At 39.0% G+C, this 27,066-nt stretch overlaps 1 protein-coding gene and 1 long non-coding RNA gene across 4 annotated transcripts; one reads left to right on the top strand and one right to left on the bottom strand.

Annotated features, from left to right (window-relative positions):
- Positions 1-1,349: 1,349 nt before the first annotated feature.
- LOC111252051 (hepatocyte growth factor receptor-like) lies at positions 1,350-27,066 on the bottom strand. Its single transcript, XM_022809399.2, has 7 exons — positions 25,719-27,066; positions 10,089-10,385; positions 9,615-9,755; positions 8,792-8,964; positions 7,712-7,939; positions 6,649-6,770; positions 1,350-6,306 (listed from the first exon to the last, which is right to left on the bottom strand). Exons 1-7 carry the CDS (start codon positions 26,157-26,159, stop codon positions 3,455-3,457), a joined length of 4,254 nt encoding a protein of 1,417 aa, XP_022665134.1. The 5' UTR covers positions 26,160-27,066; the 3' UTR covers positions 1,350-3,454.
- LOC111252054 (uncharacterized) lies at positions 11,993-16,068 on the top strand. 3 transcript variants are annotated; one of them, XR_015329429.1, is made up of 3 exons: positions 11,993-13,620; positions 14,363-15,113; positions 15,477-16,068. It is a non-coding gene; the product is annotated as an uncharacterized LOC111252054 (long non-coding RNA). The 3 variants fall into 3 exon arrangements; XR_015329430.1 differs by lacking the exon at positions 11,993-13,620 and having other exon boundaries at positions 14,025-14,582; positions 14,884-15,113; XR_002674085.2 differs by lacking the exon at positions 11,993-13,620 and having other exon boundaries at positions 14,025-15,113.

Genomic DNA, 27,066 nt, shown 5'->3' with positions numbered 1-27,066 from the left:
TAAATGTCGAGCGAATCAAATCTCTGTTTTGCTGTTCACTGTACGGTCTCTTTGCGAAATCGAATATTTCGGTGCTGTTTGTTCAGATTTTTTATACATGATTATAGAAAAGTTATGAAAGCTGATATGTGTTAAGATTTGGTGAAGTCTATTTTAAAAATATTTTAATATAATATATGATATATATATATATATATATATATATGGGTCTATGAAGAGAGAGCATTTCTTAAAACTAGTCAAAAGCTTTTACCAGGAGCTGAATCAAAATGCCATCGAAGTCGAAAATGCCCTTTGAAGGATAACAGCCTTATAAAGAAGAAATTGTTGCTATCAATTGGTAGATCTCGATAAGCCGAGCACATTACTAAATGCAATACATTAACTAAAATTGATATTTCGGTCCGAGAGTGTGAGATAAAAACTTATATATCATATGTATTTTTGCCCACATGGCACTGAGGTGAAATTCTGTTCTGAGGAATTGGTTCCGAGGTTTTTGGCGCGAAGTTCTTATACAGTCAATGGGAAAATTAAAGTGGCTGACATAGCGAACATTTTGATCAGGTAATTTATTTCGGGAATATTCTCTGAGAGATTTCCTTACAGAACCACACAAATACATTTTTTATATGCAAGGTACTTTTTTCTTGATGCCAACTGATACATTTCATCTCCTCATACCTAAAATTGATATTTTAACATGAAAATGGCCCAAGACTAAATATGGTAACTATTTCACGTATGTGACATTTGAATAATCATTTATTACATAGCCTACATATGCGGGGTTGTTTTGGTACCAATTGAAGTTTTTCGATGAGCTGAATGGAAATGTAATTTACATTTATATCTTCTCTCTACATCTCTTTACATCTATATTTTATCTCAGTTTTAATGCCAAAGATGCCATTTGAAGGGTAAAATTTTATTAAAGGGTTAATTCGCGCGATTAACCGATAGGATCGTAGACTTGAGTAAAAATGCTGTACATGTCTTTATACTTAAGATAATTTGGAGTAAAAAGTGCAAAAAATGCAATTGTTCGTATTTGTTTACCTATGTAACACCTAGATATAAATAAGTTCCCAGGTAGTTTTGAACGACTCTAATTTCTAATAAATAGTCAGTGAGAAGTTAGTTTGTAACGCAAATCAAATTCGTTCATGGTGAAAAACGCCGACGAAATAGCTTTCAAAGACTAACGAGCTAACGTGGCAGGATAACTGCTACGGGATAACTATTGGTATACATTATAGTTTATGTTGAATGTAACATCAGTAAAGCTAAATAAGTTAAATCAATACATCAAATAGAGTCCGTCTAGTCAACATTTAATATTACAAGAGTAAGGAAAATTCGTATATTCGCATTTATTTCTCTCGAAATCACAAATTTACAATTCTTTTTCGTTATTCAGCTACATTATTTATTTCGATTTTTAATACATTCTAGCATGCAATCAGTCTGTAGAATGGTTTACTTGAAAAATTTTTATTTTAAGTGTCAACTAATTCCAACACAAAAAAGCAATATTTAAGTTTAATATCAATATGGAACAATTGCGTGTAGTGATTGCTTTCAATTTTTCAAATAGCCTGTGTGTTTAAAGGTTTCCGTAAGGTGCTTTTGCTTCTCCTTTTTATTATGAGGAATCAATTCATATATATATATAGATAGATAGACTGCATTTGTTTCCTGTACAACGAAAATTCGAATTTCGTTGTTTTTAAAATACTATCAGAAAGAATAGTGCAGGGTATTTTATCAATTTGCTCGTCAATATTAACAGATTGTTTGCACATATCAATTTATGTAATTCAATGGCTTTTGCACAAAGTACTAATATTTTATGAAATGGTTCAAGTATGCATCTTTACTCTATAAAAAAAAAAACGAAAAAAAAAAGGTTTAATCAGCAGAAATCAGAATGTTCCAGTTTTGCAATCGTTTGCAATATTTTAATTCGTAATTTAGCCATAATATTACATATAGACAAAAGCTTGTTATTCAAACATATTCTTTCTAATTACGATAATCTCTTTCATGACGTTCTCGTAGCATACGTCCTGCATCGTGAATTATTAAATAGAAATAGTTAAAAGGAAAAAGAACAAATCCAACGACACATTGTTTTCGTCACGATGAGCCAACGCAATAGCTAAACAATAAATAGGTGCAAGCTTAGACATATCTATGTATATATGGATTTACAAGTCGGCGCAGTACTACACATCTATGACTAACGAGAGCTGCGGTGACTGATATGATAACAGGTATCGAGTCAACATTTTCATAATTAATTAAAATGTTTGTGAGCGATCTGACAAACAAGATACAGTTTTCCTTCAGATGCTGACCTAGATCCAAACCAATGATAAATTAACACGAATAAGTTTTTCAATATCGATCATTTGCAAGTTAGTAAAAGCTCATTTCTGTAGAGATAAATCAAAATATTTACATATAGAAAGCGAGGCACATTTGTCAGATCAGGTATAATATTTACGATTAGTGGACATCACGTCAGGCGACAGCTATTACTAAATGACTGAATTTGCACAGAACAAGCTGGCTGAATTTCCAGAGATTTGACAACGCTGATTATTATGACTAGGTGGGCGGAAGGTTACCATTTATCTGGTCTTTTTTAATGGTCCTTACCATTTATCCCTGAAATTTAGGCTGGCGCTGTTTAAAACAACCTTGATTAACCAATAGCTCTACTATAATACTTTTGTGTAAAATATTTTTTTTTTTGTTTTTGTGGAATTGACTATTTGTCCTGGGTAGGCTATTTTGAAGATTTATTAACAAGTAATGGTGGAGGATCATATTAACGATGAATGATAAAAGATTGGTGACTTGGATGAACATACACTCTGCTGACTTTTTTTACATATATATATATATATATATATATATATGTTATGATTTTCATGTAATACTTGTAAATGCACCTGTGTTATAACTGTATTCTAACGACGGACACGTCTCGTCTATAATGGCTTATTTTCTAAAAGGATCCATTAGGAGGCCTAATGTACCTATAATAACTGTGAACATGCTTTACTTGCATATGTCTATCTAGCGTGTTACTGGTCGTCCACTGGCTTGAATAAGCTAGAATAATAAATACATAATCATGCGGTATGATCTTAATCATAACTGTGTTGTCTCGATGGCCCTCAAGAGATCGATTCCATTGTGGACGAGGGATCTGACATGGTATTGGTTCTAATGGCATTTTACCTAATTAGATTTCGACTATTGTTGGATGATCCATTCGAAGTTTGAGATGTCTAGTTTGTTTGTTAATGCATTTATGCCTACTATTTAGCCGATGCTTATCCTTATTTTTCGTATAAGACGTCTGTTACTATTTTGACATTTTTGCCCACTAGGATTTTTCAAACCCCAATACTAGTACTAATATCAGGTATGGTTTCAATTATCATGCATTTACATATTGTGGCACGGCATTGCGTGTGGACATTTCTATTGTGTGAATGATGTTTGGTACGTCCTTGACCAGCTGAGAAAACGTTGGCCGTTTTTCTGGGTCTTCATGCCAACACGAGAGCATGATCTTGTAAAGGGCATCAGGACAGAACGCTGGTTGTAGCATACGTCGGCCCTCTTTTAGCCAAAGATGAACCTCCCAATTGTCGACGCTGGGATACGGCTGACATCCACGGGTCATCAGCTCCCACAATACTACGCCAAACGACCACACGTCGGACTTGTGAGAATAATGGCCAGATATCAGGCTTTCCAGAGCCATCCACTTTACTGGAAGCTTGGTTTTAGCATTATCACTTGAGTAGTAAGAAGTTTCGTAGACATCGCGCGAAAGGCCGAAATCGGCTACTCGCACAATCATGTCTTCCCCAACCATGCAATTTCGTGCAGCCAAATCACGATGGATAAATTTCTGCGACGTAAGGTACGACATGCCCTGGGCAATATTTGCACCGAACGTGATGAGATCCTTGACAGTTGGCGTATTATCTTGATTTCGGATATACATCAGCAGATCGCCGTTAGCCATATACGGCACAATGATCATGGGATCAGTTGCATTGTTGTTGTCGAAGCTCACACCTATCAGGCATAACACGTTCGGATGATTGAAATCTTTCATACGGAGTGCTTCCTTAAGAAATACGTTAGCGTCATTCGTAGTATAGCCTCGTTGTTGTAGGGTTTTTATAGCCACAGCTTCTTCATCACTAATCTTGTCGCGTTTCAGGACTCCTCGGTAGACACAGCCGAATTGACCTTTGCCAATCAACGCGCCAACTTGAATACACGAAAAGTCCATCAGGAGATCCCAATCTGAAAGTTGCTGGATGATCTCTGGGTCAGGTGGAATTGTGGCGAGAAGGCGTTCACTATCTGGGTTGAGATAGCCATCATTTTCAGGTGTAAAAGCGACTGTAGGCTCAATTTTCTCAATTTTCGTCCGTACACAGAAATAATAAAGGCTAATCAATAAGACTACGACAATCAGTGCTAGAATAGAGCCTATAACAGCAAAAGTAACACTCCCATCCAAACTTGCGGAGTGTCCTATGACTTTTACCTCAGCTTCGTAAGTTCTGGCGAGGAGGTCGGTACTGTTTAATGTGACGTAAACAGGATGACTTCCTGGTTCAAGCTGTGCAGTACAGACGACTGTTGTCTCGATAATGCTGTTTACCTCACAAGGTCTATCGCCAACTTGAACGATAATGTCGTTCTTGTCTAGTGGAGAAAGATAAGTTCCCTGGATTGTAATACGCGTCTCACCGGTCGGACTAGCCACGGCTTGCTCAATGTTATTGCCAAAAATTGTTGCGTTCGGGTAATAGGTTAGTTGTGAGCGAATCTTCTTATAAAGAAATCCGTCGAACTGTAATTCCATACCGGCGTGGATAGGTTGATTGGACAAGTAGATGTCGTGATCGACTAGCGATGGCGCTTTACACATCACAGTCGTTTTATTGGGGGCACGACAGTTAGCAGTTATGACTTTATCGCCATATAATTTAATGTTGATATGGGGCTCAACCGATGCGTCTAGATGTTCTCCTCTGAAAACAATCTGATACGCACGTCCTCCTGTGAAGAAGTAGTGCAGCTTTGATGATCCGTCGACTTCGATTTCGGACGGATTGTTAATATACTGAAAGAGCTCGGTCGTATTGTTAGTTCCGTTTGCTGGATAAGCTACTTTAGAAATCTCCAGTGACAAATTTAGCCTTCTTTCCGTGATGCCAGTCGGGAAGGTTGTCGTGTTGCAGGTCAGATGCGTCCGATTGATGACAACGAACGTATCACAAATATGGATATTCGTAATGTTATTTGTCCCTATTAGTGCACTGGGTGGGATTCGCATATCATTGTATCCAATGTTTTCACCTATCAAGGTTAATTTTGTCCCTCCCGTATCTGGTCCGAATGATGGAAACACACCGTAAAACTTGACCGGGTAATATGTGTATGTAGCTATTTGTTTATATCCCTCAGATGAAATATGGTAGTTCTTCAAACGCTCGTCCATTTTGAAATCACGAACTTGCAGAAGAACTTCCACCTTGTTTTGTGAAAGGGTCGTGTCACGGCCTGGTACTTCACACGTTATAGACGAATTACTCCACTCTTTAATTGCGCAAGCTTTGTTTCCAATTTTTACCGGCATTGTGCTTTGGATTGGATAGGCGGGGTTGCCGAAGTCTAAACCTTTTATTATAAGGTTATTGCCACCTTCATCAGGACCTTCGAATGGACCGCTTTCCTTTATGTCGACAAAAGGAGCACAATGATTGTTCCCTTTACCCGGAGTACATCGACCGTTCTTCCACTCACAGCCGACAATTCCATCGGTAATTTGGTGCGGATTTAGGCAGTCGCCGCAATTCAGATAGAATGCACACGTATCACGCGTGTCGATCTCTAAAACCTCGTCCTGTTTTAGAAAATGGATTCGACCTGCAGAGTGTGCAGATTCAGTTATCGAACCAAGATAGTCTCTGACTTCACTGCTATACACAGCGTCCCGCAAATCCGTATTTTGTCTCTTGAGAAATTTGGTGTCGACAGTTACAAGGTGAATCGCAAATGTAGATGTGATTAGCACTCGGTGTACTTGGTCCTGATGATCAGCTACCCATATGTAGATTGGCTCAGAATCGATAGGCCCTTCAGGTTCTTCGACCTCAAATGTGGTGAGGGTTCCAACGGGAACTCCTTCCGATCGGGTACGATTGTATATATAAGTAACATCGGGTGGATTTTTGCGTTGCGACGCGAACACAACATTGCCTATTAAGGATCAGTCATTAGCAGTAAATTAATACTTTGAATTTAAACTTAACTTAATAAAATTATTAAAAACGTTAAATATATAAAATAATAAATAAAATAATTAAAAAAATCGAAAAATGATCGCAACGGTTGTTTATTTTAAGAACCGACAGGGTAACACGCAGAATGTAGTAATTGACACAGGTACAAATCGACGTGGTAACTTGAAGTTTTCGCCCTGTATGATCAGTGAAGTAATTAATGTCCGGGCCGTCAGAATGGATTCGTGTGACAACTGTATTTTTCCATGGAGTAAAAGAATTGCGATATAAATATCTAACATCATTTAACTACACTAACCTTCAAAAGTCCTCATTCCTACGATGTACTTATTTTCTTTAGGATTGCATTCGGATTTCTCTAATGATTGCTGGCATTGTATTGGAATTCTCGGATCATGCTTCTGATAGTAATTACTTTGCCTGAAAAAAACATTCCGAAATTTAACCTAGGTAGCGCTGTTTTTGTATAAAAATATTTTATATATCTTACATTATTTTTATATAACTTCCAAAAATAATATATAACAAAAATTAGAAATAGATCTACTGTCGCGAAATATCTATTGTTCGTCTAGCTGTTGATAATTTCTATCTGCATTTTGCAATACGCATCTCTGTTTCTTTACATAGTTGAAACAATTTCAAAGAGCTTTTCGTCGAGTCTTTAAAAACCTTATAGATACTATTGCTGTGATTGAATTGAAAAATCCGAAAAGCCTGGGCAGTTTTGTACGTATATGGCCAAACAATTGCTTTCGCTGCAATTGCTAGTCTGAGTTATTTTTACGTGTTTCAACGTGTATTTTTACGTGTTAAATAATTCAAGTCAAGAAATATATTTAGCTAGGTAGGAATTTGCGCTTAACTATCATTGATATATTTTTATAAATTTATTTGATACGATAATTTAACGATATGCACAAAATAGGTATTACTCCTCAATAACAAAAAGGCATATACACGCACCTCTGGGCGTGTATTCATGTATATATATATATATCCTCGAAATATGTTATTATTAGCCACTCCATTCTTACTGCCACTGAAGGCCCGACCGGCCTGCATCAGTTTTCATTTACATTGCTTAGTTTGCTTGCAGTTTGTGTCCGTTTAAGGAATTTACCAAAGAAATTGCTTTCTTATATTGGTTTCGAAGACGTCATAAAATGATTGTCGCAAGATATATATTTTCCCTACTTCTGAACATAAGCTGAACCCTTCGCATACAGGCTTTTATGATCGAAAAGTAGTTCTCGCTAGATTATGCGTAACGAGATAGTTTATTATAAAATCCAAATAATCGCATCATTTATCAAGTTATTGATTGAACAATTTGACATATCTTCGTGTGTAATAGTTACCTGACAATGTCTGCACGCGCGGCTTCTCTGCAGTGCTTGGTCGTCTCACTAAATTTGCTGCTCAAGCTATCCACGTTAAAAGCGCATAGGGCCGACGGTTTCGCGATGGATGGATATGGCACGTTTTTCTCTGCCTCACCCATTGTGACTAGAAGCGTATAATTGGAGCCGCGAATAATATGTCGAGCGTGGGCCGCAACATCGTATCGTCTGTCATTCGTTTTACAACTAAGTATAGCATTCAACCAAAGTTATACAAAAGCAAAATAATATTAAGGACAGATGGAAAATGCTAAGAAAAAGAAGGCTGATTTGTTTTAGATCGTAGTAGCTCGTCATGTTACTTTAGATTTGATAGGAGCATCCTCTGACTAGTCACAATAGCTCTAAGTTACGGGCCTAAATTGATTATAAGCGAAATGTAAATGAAGCATATGCTATTGTTTGCATGGGCCAACAGAAAGGATCGTCAGTGGCGTACTTGTTTCCCAGATCTCGAAAGCTCCGAAGAAGAGAAGCTAATGACAGAATCAAGTACCTTGGTTCTATGTGATCAGAGAGCTTTTGACTAATTCTAACAGTCTCAAAATTCTCGTGAACAATTTGAGCAATTATATGTATTGCCGCATTAAATTCAGCCGCCAAGGAGAGTATCGAAAAACCAGGGTTGTCCAAAACGCACTTTTGCATAGCCTCTATTAGGACCGTTTTTGGCGAGCTTTCCGACATATTCTTACTATATATGACGCTAGTCTAATCTCTTCAACAGCTGCGTATTTCGGATAACCAGTATAGCTTATAATTTTTTTGGAAGCTCATCCGGCGTCAGAGGGTTAGTCTCCGGAACACGATCTCCGCTCACACAGCGATAATGTGGATCGTTTCTAAACATATAGCTTATTTCGGTACTGAGGAAAGGCAGCCAGCTAGAATGTGTCTCAATGATGACTTTGTTAACGAATATACAAAATTTAGCGGCAGGTTACATTTTTCGGAATTACGCTTATATTACAATATTCATCCATCATCGTGCACGAACAGATTAGGACTAATCAGTAGAACGTGTCGGTTTGTATTTACCTTATCGGTATCTCCGTGTATGATTTCATGCTTTTGTTGTCTAGGCAGAAACGCGCCACTCGCGTCTCAAATATTACGTATTTCATAACCGCTTTGGTATTACTCGTAATCATCGGCTGGACTGTCACAACGAAGGCAAAACCATTATATTGGAACGCATGCAGGTATTTAATCTGTTTCGAAAAAAAAAAAATGAAAAAATTATGCAATCGTTTCAATATATTAACCATTTTTTTTATCTATGCGTTACCAAGCATGTAAAGGTGATTTGAGATTTAATTAGTTCGTATTATTTCTTCACTATATCTTTGCTGGCTCAAACGTTTTCAACAATCTGTTCTTCTGAAAAGTCTCCATTGATTTGTACGCTTATTACGCCCTCAACATGATATCCATTTAATAATATAAATACTGGATACTGCAAAGATGAAATAAAACGTCCCTGCCGCAGGACGTGTTGAATCAAGTAAACAAAAATAGGTACCATTTGGGTTTCAACATATGACCAAATTTAACAATCAAGCTTAGAGTCATGTGGTCGAAATTAATCAAAATGCCACCTCTGTCACCTTACGGCAATTTCCGTATCGCTGTGCACGACGTATCCGTTCCTAGGAACGAACAGTCAAATGCGTTAGCGGTTAAGATTATCTATCATGTTCTAGCTCCTAACATCCCGTAAGAAATCTAAAAAAAAAAGCCAGAGTCGCAAAACTATGACGAATCATCCCAGGCCAATAGTTGGCTAGGAACAAACTACATTATTCATTACCTAGTAATATTAAACGAGCTCTTCAAGAAGACATAAACTCCACTTTCTTACCGTCGGTCTGAGGTTGTTTTCGAACATCATCGAGTAGCCGTTCCTTAATTCCATGTAGGGCGCAAATCCACGCGGTGGCTTATTTATGGTTGACTGGTCGCTTAGATCATCGTCCTGTAGTTGCAGAAGACTTAGCGGCGACTGAAATGTAAATGTGGGGAAGAACATTCATATGGCATTATACCAAGCGCTATATGTTGTTGAGTTTATTTTTGCGAGTTTCGCTATTAGGATTCGTGGAGCTAAGCACAATTAGCTTGTTTTCAATGAATGTGAAGTAAGTTCATTTGTTCATGCAGTAAATGATTCTTATGGATAACCGCTTCTCCGACCTGTCCTAGTAAACAGCTGGGTAGTCGCTTATAGCATTGGACATCTTAATGTCTCGAAATAAAAAAACTTAAGGACCAGACGTTCGTTATTATATCATATTAGGGCGTATGCGTGTTATGAATAGTTTACTAAATCACTGACCTCATTCGCTGTGTCGAAATCCTTGCTGACGGCGAACAGTACGGGCTTGCCTTTTGAATGGTGTTCTAATGGAGTAATCAAGCTAAAGTTAGAACCGTGATTTCTAAAGTTGTCTTTGTCGAGTTGAACAACACGAATCGTACTGTTGTTTTTATCGTGTACCATTATAGAACACAGTCCGCGATTTACAGCAAAGCATACGACACCGACCTCAACAAGCGTGCTTCCATTAATTTCTGCACGTCCAATTGTAACGGCAGGTGTTCCGGGCGCTGATACGGTAGCCTTGCTGATCCACTTAGAATGAGAAAACACAATAAATTTTAGATTATTCTAGATATTTCATAGAATTAAGTCAGTCGCTTTCTATATATTGAAAAAGTAATTTTCTTCATGGAAAAGAATAGATCAATGCAGCCCTGCAATGTCACTGTTTCTTCCTGAAAAAGGGAATGCAACAAGTCGTTATGCTAACATTCTTCTTCTAATTAACTCTCTTCACTATGTTCGTAGTCAAACGTAGCAGTTATCTAAAGCTGTGGTTTCTTTCGTGCATAAACAACATAATCCTTGCGTGGTCGTTTTCTAAAGATTCATATCTTTACTAGTGACTTCCTTGGCATCGGACTAGAAAAAGTCCATCCAACTAAAATTGAATTTGATGAATACCTATGGGTAAGCTTTTAATGCCACAGAACCATTTTCTACGGAACTTCTTATGGAAGACTTGTTAGACTAGATCCGCCTGTCGCATGACACACTATTGACTTCTTGTGTGTTCTGGAGTCCTTTTTTGTGGAATGGGTGAGGTTCAGGGTTCGCGTCAAATTATTAATACGTTAGTGTCTATTGATCTATTACCAAATTTAACTAGAGCCAGTTACCCGTAGTAAACGTGTTCCCAAAGAAAATGCATATATCAAGTGCCGACTTATAAAAAGTGCCAAACTTCTACAAATTTCCGTAAGTCAACCAATGCGAATACGTGAACGTATTTATCCCTGAATTAGTTCCACAAAAAAAAAATTCGCATATATAAAAATTTCCACTATCGCATAGATATATCAAACTATCAAGCCGTTACCAGAGAGAGCAGAGCTACATTCTAGAGTTTCGAAACGAGACGGTTAATGTTATTATTATCGTGTATACTGTATACAGGATATCCCAGAAAATGTTTGATGGATCATAGCTTTTTTTGTGTAATTAATTGGAAATAATGAGTGGACTAACTTTTGAAAAAAACGAGAAAAGATTTATTTTAAAATACTACTGGAAGTATAAGAACAATGTCGCAGCTTGATCCTCCTATGTGACATGCAACCTATCAAAGAAGAAAAATTTCAAACAGAACTGTTTCAGATATTTATAGGCAACATCAACGAGCTCTACTAGCAAAGAAGGCATATTAAGTACCTGAAAAACCTATAAAACAACCTACTTTTCAACGTAGCATCAGCAACTCATGCGTTCGTCTCATCAATGAACATTATGCCGGTGAAAGAGAACTATTTAGCGGGTCGTACCCGAAAAAATGTGGATACCCACAATTTTCCTATGGAAGATTATTTGGGAGGACGAAGCTATAATACATTTCAATTAAATGGCATAATTAATTGACACAACTACATCTTTGTAAACAACCGTAAATTCGCTTGGGTTTTCCGGAGGGTTAACCGGCGACATAGGAAGATTTCAAAGTTGAACTTGGGTAATAGCACGCATCACCAAACAAAATGTTTGTTGAAGTTTGTAAATTAAGCACATCAATTTAAAATTATGATAATTCAAACTGTCTATCCATTTTCTTAAATTAATCGATATCGTCCAAAAGATGCATTTGATAATTGCAAAGGGAACATTTGAAACGAGCCTGTGCCATGGGTTCAAATACCTGTTTTTGTTTAGATGTGATTTTAGAAACAGGTCCGGTCAGTTAAATGCGCCTGACGTATACGTAAAGTCAACAAGAATTTTGCCGTATTTTTTGCTTGAACAGAAAACACCATATTATTTGTTCTTGTGACAAGACATTGTGTTATGTATCTCGGGTTATTGCTCGTCACTTTCTCGCATCCTTCGTCCAAATGATGCATGCCGTCCCGCTAGAAGGCAGCGGGTTTCTTTTCGAAGGTTTCTAATCACGTTTGGAATTGTTCATCTATGTCGAAAGTCAGGCCACGAAGGTAATTGCTCGATAAAAGGAAAAATAAAAATCTGTTAGTGCAAAAATCTAGGGAATAAGGAAAAAATAGCAAAACTTCCCAGTTTACATCCAGGAGGGCAGCTTTAACGATGTTTGCTTGCTATTTGTGGTCTCGCGCAGTCATGACGCAAAATGGGGCTTTTTCCCTTGAATAGGCTGGATGATTAGTTGCAAGTGGATCAAACATGTCTGGTTCGATCAACTGCCTGGTTCACAGAAAGCAATTCCCAATGAATCAGGCCCTCACAGTCCCACCAGGCGCAGAACATAACGTTTTTCAAATGAAAATCTAATTGGACCTTGGGCCTTGGCTTCTCTCCTCGACCCACCCATTCTAATCACCGATTAAAATTTATGTACACACACCACCTTTTTACCACCGATGTAATTCGCAGCAAAAATCGCTCACTGTGACTTTGATACTGGGTAAGATGCTGAAGTGCGGCGTTGATGCCACGCTGGATACAGAGTTCGTGAGTTACTCAAGCTTTAAGCTTCTACGTAAGTTTAAGGAGTTGACGTGGTTATGGATAACCTTGTTTATCCGTCGATTTCAGATGTCTTAATATGGCCGTCATCAAACTCACACGTTCGATAATAACGGGGGACATCCTCTTCCGAATACTGTTTTCGAACTTGGCATACCATTCTTGCGCAATCCTTCTAGCGATAACATCCCTATCGTACACAAGGCAGATGCCCCGGACCCTTTCGAAATTGTAACTACGATTAAATGTATAATATATAAGTTGCCGAAAACTCGTTATTTCGATTGAAATATTTATCTTTGAGAAGTTTCTTCAAACTCACAATAGAATACCTTTATATCACGCTGATAAAACGCGAAGCTAAGATTATTTCGACAATGCAATAGACGTAAAAAAGACGCACATTTCGGATATGCGTATTTTTTAGACTTATCTCCTTATTTCAATTATACGTGAAATGGTAAAAAAAAAACGGTATTGCATGAGGCACTACTTTTTTGATCCATAGCTTTAGCTCATAGAAAACTTCTCCAAATAAACTCATTGTTATCATATATTCTCTTCCGCCAGGCCAGTACCTTTTCCTGGCGTTCTAAAACATCAGAATGCTCAGATAGTTCTCGTTGTAAACAGTTTACAGTCGAGAGGCACAAATGCTATTTATAGGGCAAACAAATACCGATCGTCCGTAGATGCTTGCTTCCCGCGATCAGTTTTTGGCTTTGTTTGCTCAGATTGTGCGTTGGTAAGGCGTTTGAAGTTTATGTAAGTAGACAGCGAAGCCTTGCATTCAGTTCAGAACGTTCGACGTAACACGTTAGCCCTTCAATGTGTCTACGTATGTATTGATGCATGCAAAGGCCGTGTTTATCCTATCTTTAAAAATCGAATGAATTAGAACGAAATAAATGAACGACGTCATCATGATTCCGTTAATATCTTTCGTATATATACAAATGCGTATTTATCTACACGAAGATAAATATCGTTATAGATTAGTTAGGTCCAATGGTTAAAGGTCAGGCGATTAACGCATTCATGGTACACTCGTTGGTATCATACAAATCGGACGAAGAGGGCACATAGATATATGTAAAAGATGAGCGTGCTAAGTCGAGCTATTAAAGATGTATTGGACGCTGCTAAAGGTTTTTCCACCTCTGTACATATATATATATATATATATATATATATATATATATATATATATATATATATATAGCCTATGAAGCCTACCAAATATTCAATCCTAGGTATATATATATTACTATTACTGTATAAGGACAGGATATAGAGCGAGTAAATCGCATTTGTAACGGAAGCAGACCATCGTCATTGAAGTTGGTGGCAGCCAGAGGACAGCGGATCGTTGCTCCCTTGTTCCTCGAAGCTGTGTGACGACCAGTAAAATCGAAGACGGAGAAAGTGGTCGGCTGCAAGCTATTGGTGATAGAAATTTTCTCACAAAGTGCGAGGAAATCGCGTTATCACCGAAGCAACCATTTTTGAGTACTCGAATCATGGACAGGGCAAGTGCCTGCGGCTAGTTGCATAATGTTTGTCTTGCTTATTGACTTCAGGTATAGCTCAATGCTGGTTTGGATCCGCTGTGGACAGCAAGGCGGTATGAAGGAGTTCATGGCTCGATGTATGTCGGATTATCGTGTCGTACCAGTTCCACGGCTGCGTGCTTTCCTACAGTGCCGCTGCCTGACTTCACAGCTTAAGTAAAGCTCGTATGCGATTGCTGGATGGACCAATGTATGAAGTCGCAATCGTTGGAATCAGACAACGTACGCAGTAGGTCAAGGTTTTGTACCTACTGTAGTATACAGTGTTGTTTTGAGCCGACTTAAAGGCCAAGGCACGTACTTTGCGTTATTGTAATACGGAAAAAAAAATCCGATTCGGATACGAAGCCTTTGTTAATGTACAGTCAAAAGGCTTTGGTGTCCAATATGAAGAAAATGCAATACGTGGTCCCTTGTTAAAAGAAACTATTGCTCAACTTGACGATGCAACAGATGGTCTGTGTAAAAACGTTTGAAAACTAAAAGGCACGACGTGTGTGTTTCGACATTTGTTCCCATCGAAAAAAAAGCGTATGCATAGGCAAGGACGGGCATGCTCTCGGCAGCTGAGGGCAATGGTTCCGTTTGAGTAACCACTGCAAGGGTAGCAGAGCTTGAGAGATGGCGCGCAAGATGATCAGACAACAGCAAATCCTGGACAGCTGTTGATGGCGTGGGAAGAACGCGGACAACCTCAAACCGTATGTTGGGACTCAAACGTGGGTAGAGCGGCCGACTGTTACGGCGCGTTTCACAAAGAGTACGTATATATACCACTGAATAAGGGTGGAAGTGGAAAATCACATGCGAGTAAAAATGACGGGTGCTAACAGTTCTTTTGAAACGTGTTATAAAATTATATATTAATATCGGCTTGTGGATCAAAACACAGCGTATGCCAACTCAAAAAAAAATGCTAACCCCCGTGATTTTTACCCGCGTGCGATTTTCCATTATTATTTTTACTAAGTTGTACCTGAGTCCAGAGAGAACCCCGTTCTTTCTCAAGGATCCGCCATTGTCACATTCGTTTCGGCTTTATCTCTGTATCTAACCAACGACTCTCCGTGTCGATCATCTTCTTATTGAATCCAGAAAAAAGCTTTTTTTTTTCTTCTTGCAGATCCTTCCAGCATCCACAGTGTCAAGCATCCTTATACCGAACCCAGAAGAAACGATACCGTTTCTACAGATCCTTGACCGTCAAGAAAGAAACTCTTACATATCTTTCCTCTAAATGTCGTTGCAGTAACTCATGTCTAAGCCGCTACCTTCTCAGAAACTAGAAGCCCCCCCTGTGCGCCATGCGTCGCCACCCTCTAAACTAAAACAATAAGGATGAGCGTAATCAACGCCGCTGAACTGTTTCTCTCACTCTACCACTGAAAACAATGCCTAAGGCACGCACATCCCGTTTTATTACTATCGTTAGGAGGTTACAGTTAAAACAACAGCGGCACCTGCCGATTTTATAGTCGGATCCTGATTCGCAGTCACGCCCCTAAATTTTTCTGACAGCAATCATATGAGCCGATGAGACCCAAATGTAAATAACCCATAGATACACAGATACGTATAGTTTTCAATAGATGTAAATTGTACTTTTTTCACAAGCGATTTATCTGGTATCAAATGTAACAGTACGCCATAGAAGCGTAATGGCCTCTCTTAGTAAAATATGTTGATGATGAATATAGTAAAGGTTTGACCTACAAGGAAGGTTTGTTTTTATTTGTGGGAAACTTAGAGGAAGAAATACATCGAAACGAATTATATTTCCACTGAATTATCTAGGAGCACCACATACTTAGACATGAACTAAACATAACATATGTTCAATGCTAAAACAGTAAGACTGATTCTGTTGTCAGTTGTTTCCTATTGCATTAAAGCTTGTACCGTTGTGTTTACCACCTCGAGTTTTCTTTTGAAAACAATTGTGTATTTAGAGACATCGCTGTAAAAATGTCCGGTTGAATTGAATCGGCCTTTATTGAACACTAACAAGAGCTGTTAGCGTAGATTAGGCTAGCGCGATTTTATAATCAAGGGGCCATTGCTAAAGACTACGGGGCAAATACTTAAAATCAGTTAGCGCACAAATGATGGAATTTAATTCAACAACAGTCGACTCTCGATAGTCCCTCAGTTCTTTAATAGGCTGTTATGATATGTAATGGGTTACCCCTAATCGAAATCTAGCTTCGATATTATATTCAATATCTTACGATTCGAAGAAACGAAATGAAAGACAAATGAGAAACACAAGCACTAACAAAATAATAAATCAATATCAAAAATAGGAAACGAAGTTTTTTTTTTTCGATAATTATTCTAAACTATTATAACTTGGACGATTTTTCAATTGACCTACATCATCAAACTTGAGCTTTCCTTTCAAGGGTTGCAGCCTCACCAAAAACTTACTGTGACTCTATGAGAATTTTTATCTACGACATATAATAGGGGAGAACAGAATTAAGTTCAGGCTAATCAGGCCTAATAGCAGTGAACCGATTCTCAATACCTAGCGTTTCTATTTTCCATGGGAATGAATTTACTGTTACAATGATAACGGTAATAATTACTATTAAACTTGTGGTTTTCCAATAAAGCCTTAAGTGTGACCAGGCAGCATATATATATATATATATATATAATTTTAGACATGGGTTAACAAAACAAGAACGTCTATCGTGAAACTTTGGCACTATCCGTGTGTTTTGTGCAGTAAAGCGTACAATTTGTGCAGTTATCTATAAGATACCTAATTAGGAAACTCCATCTGTCTCTTCTAGATGCATGGTTTTATTTTTAATAGTATTTATTCATTTTAACAACAGAGACAATCCAATATTTTCGCATATGCTACAAGTGTGATTTTTAACGGTTATATTTAGTCAATATAACCACCATTCACCGTGATTACGCCTCTAATTTGGGACCTCATAATTTTTAAAATAATCCTTCTTCACTCCGCAACCGTACGTCAAACAACATTGATGGACGTGAACTCACTAAAGAATCATTCAGATACGTTATATAGAACAGATTTAAGCAAAATCGATTTCAGGCTGATAGCAAACCGAGAATCCGATAAATTCAAGCTCTAAGTGACTCAATGCAAAAAAGCACAAAAGTTCTCAAAAAAAAAAAAAACAACCATTGGCAACTGATATTCCCGTTTTTAAAACGCCTGTGAATGTTTTAATTAAAGATACAGGTGTATGGCTTTTGGAGCCAATTTTGTTCACAGAGCTTTTGAATCTGATCTCTATTGTGCATTTTTTTCATTCGCTTCATATAAATTTCTTTTAGGTTTTTCCGAAACCGCATTATAAAACTAGCAAGAACTCACACCGTCGACTGTAGGCAAAAAATTATTATTTTTTCGCCTTGTTGATGCTTTGGCCAGCGCGCATAAGCCGCGTGACAGTTGATCTTGCTCAATATATCGTCAATAAGTTCATTGTTTTGTTCTGAAACGAGCTGTCCTTTTTAGGACAAAGGCTGACGTGTGAAGCTCTAGAAACGGGTCCCCCCAAAAATGCTAACGGAACATTCTGCACACAATTTTTCTGCCACACTTCAAAATCGCACATCATTTAAGCTTAAGCCGTGTCCTATTCACAACACATTGCTCTTGCATTTACGCAGATATTGATACCCTTTTGATCTGATAAATATCACCAAATCAAAGATTTGTGAAGACATTAAACAAAGGACCCTAAGCTAAAGCACGCTACGTAAATTGTGCAAGAAGAGAGAACGGAGCGTTGAAAACCAGCCCGCTTTCTCGAGTACCTCAAGAAACTCATGGGCAGTTGGTAATCGAAAGCACTTGCTAACATCACAGTCCTCATTGCTACGCTTCAACTAGTTGCTAGACTGAGTAAATGAATATCCAACGTTGATTCTAAAAAGGGTAAATGGTAAGCAAGCACATCCCGCTATCGATTTACTTTAAGAAGCCATAGGCAGGGAAGTTACACATGGGGAATGCAAATGGTAGATAAATCGTTGTCCAGAAACTGCCAGAGCGATGGGACAAGTGTGTAAAAGATGAGGGTAGTGCCGCCAACCTATATTAAAGATCATCATTCTGACCCAACTAGTTCAAAAGTTATGCAATTTTAAAGCTCGTTGAATTCGCTTGTAACAGCCTATTATAAGTCCACTTAAATCGGGAACACCCATTAGCTTTCGGTAATTTAACCGCAGTATCATAAGATAAACCAAGGCGGAAACATTTTTATGTATGTATTTTGTTGGTCAGTTGTTATACGCTATGACGCACCATACCTCTGCTCTATTTCTGAGGTCTATTGATAAATTACTCCGCTGTAAGCATAAAAGGAAACTCATAAAAGGAGTTATAAGTAGCGAGACAAATAGCTACGAGTCTGCAATGAGACCCTCGCTACGAGGCCCATATTGCGCAGCTCGTATAACACATCTTCCGATATTTACGTTTTTAAACTTAGGCAAGACTTCATTTGTTAGCGCTGGGCTGAGAGTTGTGTAAATGTTGGTTAACAAGGCGTAGCGATAGATTCTGACAACACATAATAGCAACAGTGCAGCCCGCCCATTGAATCAGAAATTGTATAATGAAAAATAAACAGCAAAGAAAAAAGGATGCTTTTTCTATTCTTGACCAAATATAATTTTGTATTCAGTGTAACGTGACACGAAGCGGCTGCAAGTAACGTCAGTAACAGAAACTGTTGTTTCCGTTAAAACGACGAAAAGACGCCTTTATTTAGAGCTGAGTGACATACTCAAGTACGAGGGACGCAATGGGCATTCAGTAGCTCCTCCCCTTTTTCTATAAGGCGTGTGGTACGAAGAACTGGGCTTTAACAGATGCACACATATTCAGAGTAGTCTTCACGAAATTCCGAAAAGAACGAGAATTATCGCTTTCCAAGAACCGAGTGGAGCACAACGAGGTACGGTTGTGATACAGCTATGAGCTATGAAGAGAAGTTTTTTTTGGGCATCTTCTTTTTCGTTGGGGTTCTAAAAGATTGTTCGGCAATCACTTTCATTAATTACGTTTATTATTATTTTTATAATAATATTAAGGAAGCCACCGTTACTTTGCTCTGTCCTTGCGTGTACTTTGATATATTACACCTTTTGCAGGTCTGTTACAAACCTCACGGTAACTTCTATGCCGAAATTATAACGTTGCTCGTGTTTTGGAAATGATAGTCTGAAAAGCCATTCTGGTCGTCACTAAACACAGTCTCATTCGTATCTTGACACAAGTAGAGTTCATAAAATAAAAATTACCATCATCATTATATTGGCCACAATGTCACTTTGAAACTTCTGGACAGTCGTTGCACAGTGAAGCATAATAAAATCTACGGGACATGAAGACTGCAGTGAATAGTTTGCATATAAAAATAAGTAGTAAGATTAATTATACGAGTTGGCCACAATGGATAATTGTATCCTTTCATATTCGTAAAAGGAAAAATAGCCACATTATTAAGATTGTTACCAACTTGCGCTTACTAATCTCTCCGAAGCTTGCTGCATGTGTTAACTTTTAACTTATTCTGTACAAATACATTATCTGAATAACTTCTCTAACTTCTATCTGACCCGACTCTGTAGAATTTATTAAAAACCAAATGAGCTACGTCTGCCTATCAATATCTTCAAAATTCTCAGATGGTACAGTTAGCACTTTGAAGTACTTTTGTAAAACAGGGGTAGAAAGGTCGATTATCTATGCACCTGAGTGAGAATCTTAAGGACTGCCATTATGTCAAGAGGTCCTTTCGAATTTCGATTGAAGATGTTGCTCTGTGGGAAGAGTCATCAACGCCCTTTGTGAAAACGAAACGCGTTAATTTAGACCCTCTAAGGTATCAACAGAACCAACTTAGAGACAAAACTGTCCGGCAAGCTAAATACGTGATCCAGCATATTGGGTCCAACAATAGTAACAAAACAATAAGCAATATATGGGACATATTAACAAAATAAATGAGTTTATCGGATTTAATACAGGTAAAATAATGCCCGTTCACACTTAGTTTCTGCGACCCATTTCCAACGAAAAAAAGCTCTGACAGCATCACAAATCCGTCGTAATATTTTTTAACCTAGATAAATGGCGTCTGAAGGGCTTAGCTTCTTAAGCCGCCATCGTGATAGCTACCGGGAAGTCGACATGTCAGAGCTTACGTAACTTTGCTTCAAGATACTTCCTTCTTACTGGGCAATCCGATGCTAAACGCTCTTTTGAGTATATAAGTTAAGCAAGTTTGTTTGCAAACTGAAACTTGGCATGTTACAGATAAAGGGGATCAAGCGGATATGTTGCTGAAGCACGGAGAGGTTTGTTATTAAACGGTTACTGAAAGGAACAGGCCGTATCGTTCATCTCTCATACTGAAATGGCCCCTTCCTGGAAATCGCTTTGATGAAGCGACTAAATAAATCTAAAAAAATGATTGATTTTCATGTCTATCTGTATTGCTACTGCTTAACAAAGTTTATTTTGTCAATTTATGTAGACTCCGGTAAGTAGTCCGGTAAAAAACTCAAGCGTTTACTACCTGCAGTGGATTACAAGGTCTCAAACAACAAATTATTATGTTGCAATTGTGATTCGTTTGAGACTAATATAACATTATTCGATTTGCATGATTTACCCCAAATAAAAACACGTGAATTTTTTTTCTCTGCAATTACTCTGTTATTCGTCTGCCGTCAGTTTTTATATCGGTGTTGAATTATGACATTTGTATGAAATAAAAGTGTCCTTTAGCCGTCCAAACGATACAATCGCTTTGCGCGTCATCATGAAGGCACATAATCCATTGTTTCTCCGGTACCAAAGCAATCCGATAAGGTCAAATGCGATTAACAATGAAAACAACGATCAATATTTTCTTATTATTGGTCACTGGAAAATCTTCATAGATGTTGTCAAAGTGTCAACTTGTTGTCTGCTAGGTTTTGCCTCGTAGGACTGTCTTTGACCTTTGAGGTGTTTGGCCTTTTGTTACATACATATGGGTACATTGGACAATGTATTCAGACTTCGTTGCAAAAAAAAATTGCCCATATTAAAAATTCAAAAAAAAACTTAAGCCTTTGTGCTTTCTTTATCTGTATGATGCATGTTAAATTATTGATAGCCGTGAAACAATTGTTAATAACAATCGTATAAGTACCATTCGAACTTGTACGGCTAAAGTTAGATGACACATTAAATTCATTTAAGCTTCTGTATCGTGGTTGTGCTTATTTCCATGAGGAACCGTTTCGCAACCCCTTTACTGTGCTGAGTTTTTCGTATGTGCTTAATCGGGGTTAAATCGTTATGTTCTAGAGTCGCTTTCAGAATGTCACTTCTTGCTTGATTCATATGAAAAGGCGCCGAAAGCAATCGGTGCGGCGAGTAGGCCAGCGCTCACCCAAAACGCTGTTTTTGCTCTGCTGGCAGGCATAGCCGCCATCGTTGCAGGGAGCAGTTTCCGGAGTCGACAAAAACGACCGTAAAATTGTAACAACATCAGCATAAAATGACAGCGGTAATGGCGCGAAGCAAATGATTGTATTTTCATAACAGGAATACAACAGTTATAAGCGCTTGACTATGTCGGTAGAATTAACTGTTTTAGCAACGACAGCTGTTAGAGATCGACGAGTCAATGACGTCCAGGCCAACGTCAGCGGTAAAATTCCGTCTCAGCGAATCTCGGTGATACATAAAGGGCTCATGTTGCATTACCTTCACCCCTGTCATGTACCCACACTCGCGAACATTTGGTTTCTTTGGAAATATATCGCTGAGTTCCGATCACATAATCCCTACTGATCTACAGTAAATATCTGATAAAGCATTTTCAGATTATGCTCAGATATTTTCAGATACTTCGATAGTAATGACAGCTACGTTATGATAGAGATCTCAGATACTAGGATGCGAGTCTTTTACTTGCTGACTTTCAACTCTGCAGGGAGCCTGTACAAGCACATAACAAAACCGCTACCTGAACGACGCCACCTGTAATAATTCCTTTTAGCTATGAACATATCTTAAGATATGTTCGAATTTTTATCATCAATGCTCGATAAGTTACACTACAACATACCGTTACAGCCTGCACTACATGTTTCCTATACTACATATTATTCTAAAATAATAACCTGTTTTCATTCTGATCTTTTAGCATTCTTATTCTTTCGTTTCACGTACGAAACCGTTAAAGCGATCATAACAATAATACACTAGCTGCGTTTTGCAAACCCATTGCACCTTATCGATTTTTACGGGAGAACATGGGGAAACCAGCGCCGCGTTATGGTCAGATTTACTTACGCCAATACTAATTTTTCGTTTAGGTTCTTGCATAAGGCTTTCTCGGTGGACGTGACTCTGATAGTACGTGCATACTCTTATGGTAGACAATTTACATTAAACGACAATTCTATCTCCCTTGAACGAAGTTCAGGCCGAGAAGTCGGCTGGCGGAAAAGCTCCCTGTGCACCCGCCAAGTTTCGAACTCGCTATTTTGACCATTCCATTGCTATAGCCAAGTGTCTACTGTGATTGTTTGCAATATGATCAATGGAACTAATCTAAAGTGCTTACGACAAGTCAGTGGTCTGCCAGCCGTTATACTACACTAGTTTAATGCAGCTTACTAACGCATGACGCCATGACGTACACAAATGAACCTAGCGATTTCAAGCTCCTACCTGCCTAACCATATATCCTCTGCAATTTTCCAGCCCATAAGGGAACTGCAGCAGGCACTTCGGATGACGGAAGCCACCAATATGCTACCGTAATGCAATGAAAATAGATGACAATATCACTTAAGTTATACATAGTTCGACAAAAGTAAGACCAATATTGTCATCATGCATCGGCAACGTACCACTGGAAAACCCAAATTTTTTTAACTTTAACTGCCCACTCTACATGTGCTACTAAAGCTTTCGAATGAATCTGATCATCCGATTCATATTGTCCTTTAATTGTACTAGACGTATGGAAAAGGAAGATCTTCGTATATACTACATTTCTTTTAGTATAGCAATGCGTGATATTTCACAATTGTCCTCTGGCGGCAAACAGGTCTAAAAAACTATTGAAATACTGTTTACTGTCGTGCTGGAGGCATGCCATTTACGTCGTTGTGGTAACGTCGCTCTCGGTGACACAGGCGACGTGGTCTAAACAAAAATAATAGCATGAGCGATTTGGCTCCTTCAAATGAAGAGCGAAACGAATTGTTATCAGTTGTCTGCACTGTCGCAATACGTCAGGCTATTATCACAGCTTTTTCCCGTTACGTGACCAATTCATCACGATTTTTACCACTCGGCTACGTTATTATGATCATGTGTAGAGGCGAATTCGAAATAATAGATACCCTATGAAAACCCCGTCTGTGTATACGTCAGTCAACGTTTTCTGGGGTTTATTTCATTTAGCGAAAAATGCAAATGTAGCCAATCGACCTACGATATACGTTACAACAGGGAAGATATAGTTAATCGGTTATTTGCCCGTTCAGTCAGCTAAAGAGCCATCTTTCTTTACGCGATTAGCAATCAAAGAGCACTTGAAACGGTCATCCACGAGTGTAGCACACTGACTCTTATATAGACTGCAGTTGCCGTCTGAACCAGATCTCCACATGACCGTCCGCTTCCTTTTCTTCTTGTCACATTTAATCAATCTAGATTGACTGACAATCTATATCTTTGTATTAGAAGGTAGAGCGGGAAAGGTTTGTTTGCTGACTTAAAAAGGGTGCCAGCCTTCACGGGCAGGGGTACGTTTTTATCTGCCCCTGCTACATACATGCGCAGATATTATAGAAAGGTTCGGTATACATATGAGTTTCGCTTGATGCAGTAAAAACCGGTACATAAACGAAGTAAATCGACACACTCTATGATATAGTAACCATTATGGCGGAGCCGAGAGTGACCACGCCGCTCGATCAAGTCTCAGCTGCCAAACCAGCGTGTTATAGGAGAATTGACGCTTGCGTCTACTGAGACCAAGAAGATAGGACATACACTCTGCGTACATCCATGCGATCTTTCTTTTCACTATCGCTCATTTCATTTTCTACCCCGATAGCGATTGTAATTGTTCTGGCTATATTGTGTGGCATCGCCTGACGCTGTGCGGTACTAAACGTTAGATGCACACGGGGTATAATAGAAAAATAGGTCTAGAACGTCGACAGACCTGGCAGGAGAAGCTGTCACGTCGGTACTTTTCATATGCACAGCCCCGTCATCGTTGACACCTAGCAGCTGGGATTCGTCACGACCATAATGAATAACGGCTAACTTTATGTACCTTTATAATCATCAGTATTTCACTTGGGCCATTGGAGCCGGGGGTACGAACACAGGCCTCTCCCTCTTCTAAAATATGGGTCTCGATAGTCAGATCATAATGACAATATAATCTAGCATTATTGAATGGTGACGAGCTTAACCTCAGGACTAGCACAGACGGTTGTTAAAGAGCACGACGCTGTCAAGATAAAAGTGTAATCATTGCATTGATAGAGTGCGTTTCCTGGTTATGTAATCTACAGTAGGGATTTCGTCACATTTCGTACTTTTTTTTTTTCGTAGATACATTGTGTTTAGTGGCGTTCAAATGACCGTTTAAAAAAAAAAACGTTATTTGTTTACTCATACGTCATAACGATTAACAGTCGAATTCTAGGCTCAATTTACCCTAAGCTACCTACATTATCGCATGCACAGGTATCTACTTCCCTGCAAGTGTTAGATATTTTTTGGAAAATCGTGTACGCACCAATGTAATGATATATATTCGCTGATATTCGACATAAAATAAATATACTACGCCTCTGATTGTCTGACTTTTTTTTTCATTTAGAGTATCTACATACAATGTTCTCATTATGTCGTAGGCATATCGAAGGTGGGTCGAGAAACAGTTGCTCCATATGCATTTTTAAGTGACATTTGCTACGGACCAGAAGAACATCTATCTATCTATCTATTTAAAACAGTAACTAGGTTGTCTTTCTGAACAAGTTGCTCTCTCAGTAAGCGTCTACTAATGTAAACTAGCGATAAAAATCAAAACCACAAAAATTCAATCAGGCGATGATGACAGCTGTGAAATCTAAAAAAGCTGTTGACTAAGAAGCTTCTGTAGCAATTCATCATAAGCGAATTGTTCTCTGCAAGATAATTGTTATGAATTCTGATAGCAAATTACGCTATCCTCTCGCTAAAATATTGACACTATTTGCGATGATTCACCTTTCGTTCATACAAAAGGAAAACTGTGTCCGGCTGGAGCTTTTGTGACGCAATCTTACTTACCCTTCCGGTGTTTTCGTCGTAAAGGAACACTTGACCATTTCCTGCAGCCCATATCGTTCCATCTGATAGAGCAGCCACTTTATCTAGTTTGACACCAACATGCCGCAATCGAATTGGCTCTCGACTTTCGCTGAGGCCCATTGTGACCCAGAATGCCCCTAATAGCGTTACGAGAAAAATCCCTAGCTGAAGTACACCTTGTATTGGCGACACTCGCCACCGGGCGTGACGATCGGTGACACCGTAACTGCGAAACTGTACATATCTACACTTACGAGTCCGATTGTCTCGTGATGTCCCAGACGTCAATAACGTATGCCGTACGCTGGGCAACACAGATGCTGAATGTGATGACACCAGGTGTCGCCGTTTTCCACACTCAACAAAATCTTCGGTTACCTCGCCCTCCCGTATCCTTTGGTCTCTTTTTCTCGACTTCATCGTCGTATGGCCCTAATGGCGATCCCTACTTGAGGCATACGCTTACGCAGTTACAAAGCAGCGCAACCTGTTGTTGTACCTTTTAACCAGCGCCAGTGCCCCACCAGCAGTACCGCTGCTAGAATCAGCCGTCCGTCAGCGTGACGACCGCTGCTGCGATCAACACGGCCACTGTTAGCAGCGCCAGTCAACGTAGCTACCACGATCCTTCTCTTTAGAATTACGGCTACCACCGACTGCCACTACTTTTCACTTCAGGGATCCTTTCGTCTCGGCTGACGCTTAGTCGCGTCGTGTTCTGCCTGCAGTCGCTATTGCTGCGGGTGATCGCATTCTCGCGAGTTCTGCTGATATGAGCGCCCGCTCCAGCTTCTGCGTTGATTCTGGCTGCTGGTGTCGGTCGCTACCGATGGCGCTCCAGTCGCAACAGTTCTTCGCGCCGGTGCCGTCGTGAGTGAGTCGAATGACATTAACAGCTACGCAACAACGAGACGAATCCTTTCGCACTGCTGCCAGGTATCTCCTGAGTATACCCAGCTTTCTTTGTGCGCAGTGCTCACCACTTGACTGTGTCCAGCTGGATGGTTTTTATCTAATGCGAACTCGGGCCGAACAGGCTCTTTATCACAGTCTCATAGTGCGGACCTAACACTTAACGGTGCCTGTAGTTCCCGAAGTTCTGTGCTTCAGGTATTGAAATACATAGAAGACGTTGAAAAAAGACCGTCAATATCCAGTATCCCATTGCACTGTTGTGATTTATTTTTGCCTAACCTCGTACACTTGCAGCGTCATTGTCTGCTCAGTGTCGCCATATCGTAGGAATGACACATAGTTCCGTCTAGGCGTCTTGATTCTATAGCAAACGGCGCGGTGGGTACAACCTAAATGATACTGACTCTTCGCC

The sequence above is a fragment of the Varroa destructor genome, unplaced genomic scaffold (genome assembly GCF_002443255.2).
Source record: "Varroa destructor unplaced genomic scaffold, Vdes_3.0 BEIS01000005.1, whole genome shotgun sequence".
Lineage (NCBI taxonomy): Eukaryota > Metazoa > Arthropoda > Arachnida > Mesostigmata > Varroidae > Varroa > Varroa destructor.
The sequence above is the reverse complement of the archived record's forward strand: the minus strand, read 5'-3'. Positions and strand labels throughout refer to the sequence as shown.

Coding starts and splice junctions, on each gene's coding strand:
- LOC111252051 (XM_022809399.2), bottom strand. CDS start 26,159: ATGAAGTCGAGAAAAAGAGACCAAAGGATACGGGAGGGCGAGGTAACC. Junction 8,965..9,614: donor AAAACAACCTCAGACCGACG/GTAAGAAAGTGG, acceptor TTTTCGAAACAG/ATTAAATACCTGCATGCGTT. Junction 6,771..7,711: donor GCGCGTGCAGACATTGTCAG/GTAACTATTACA, acceptor TGTTTTTTTCAG/GCAAAGTAATTACTATCAGA.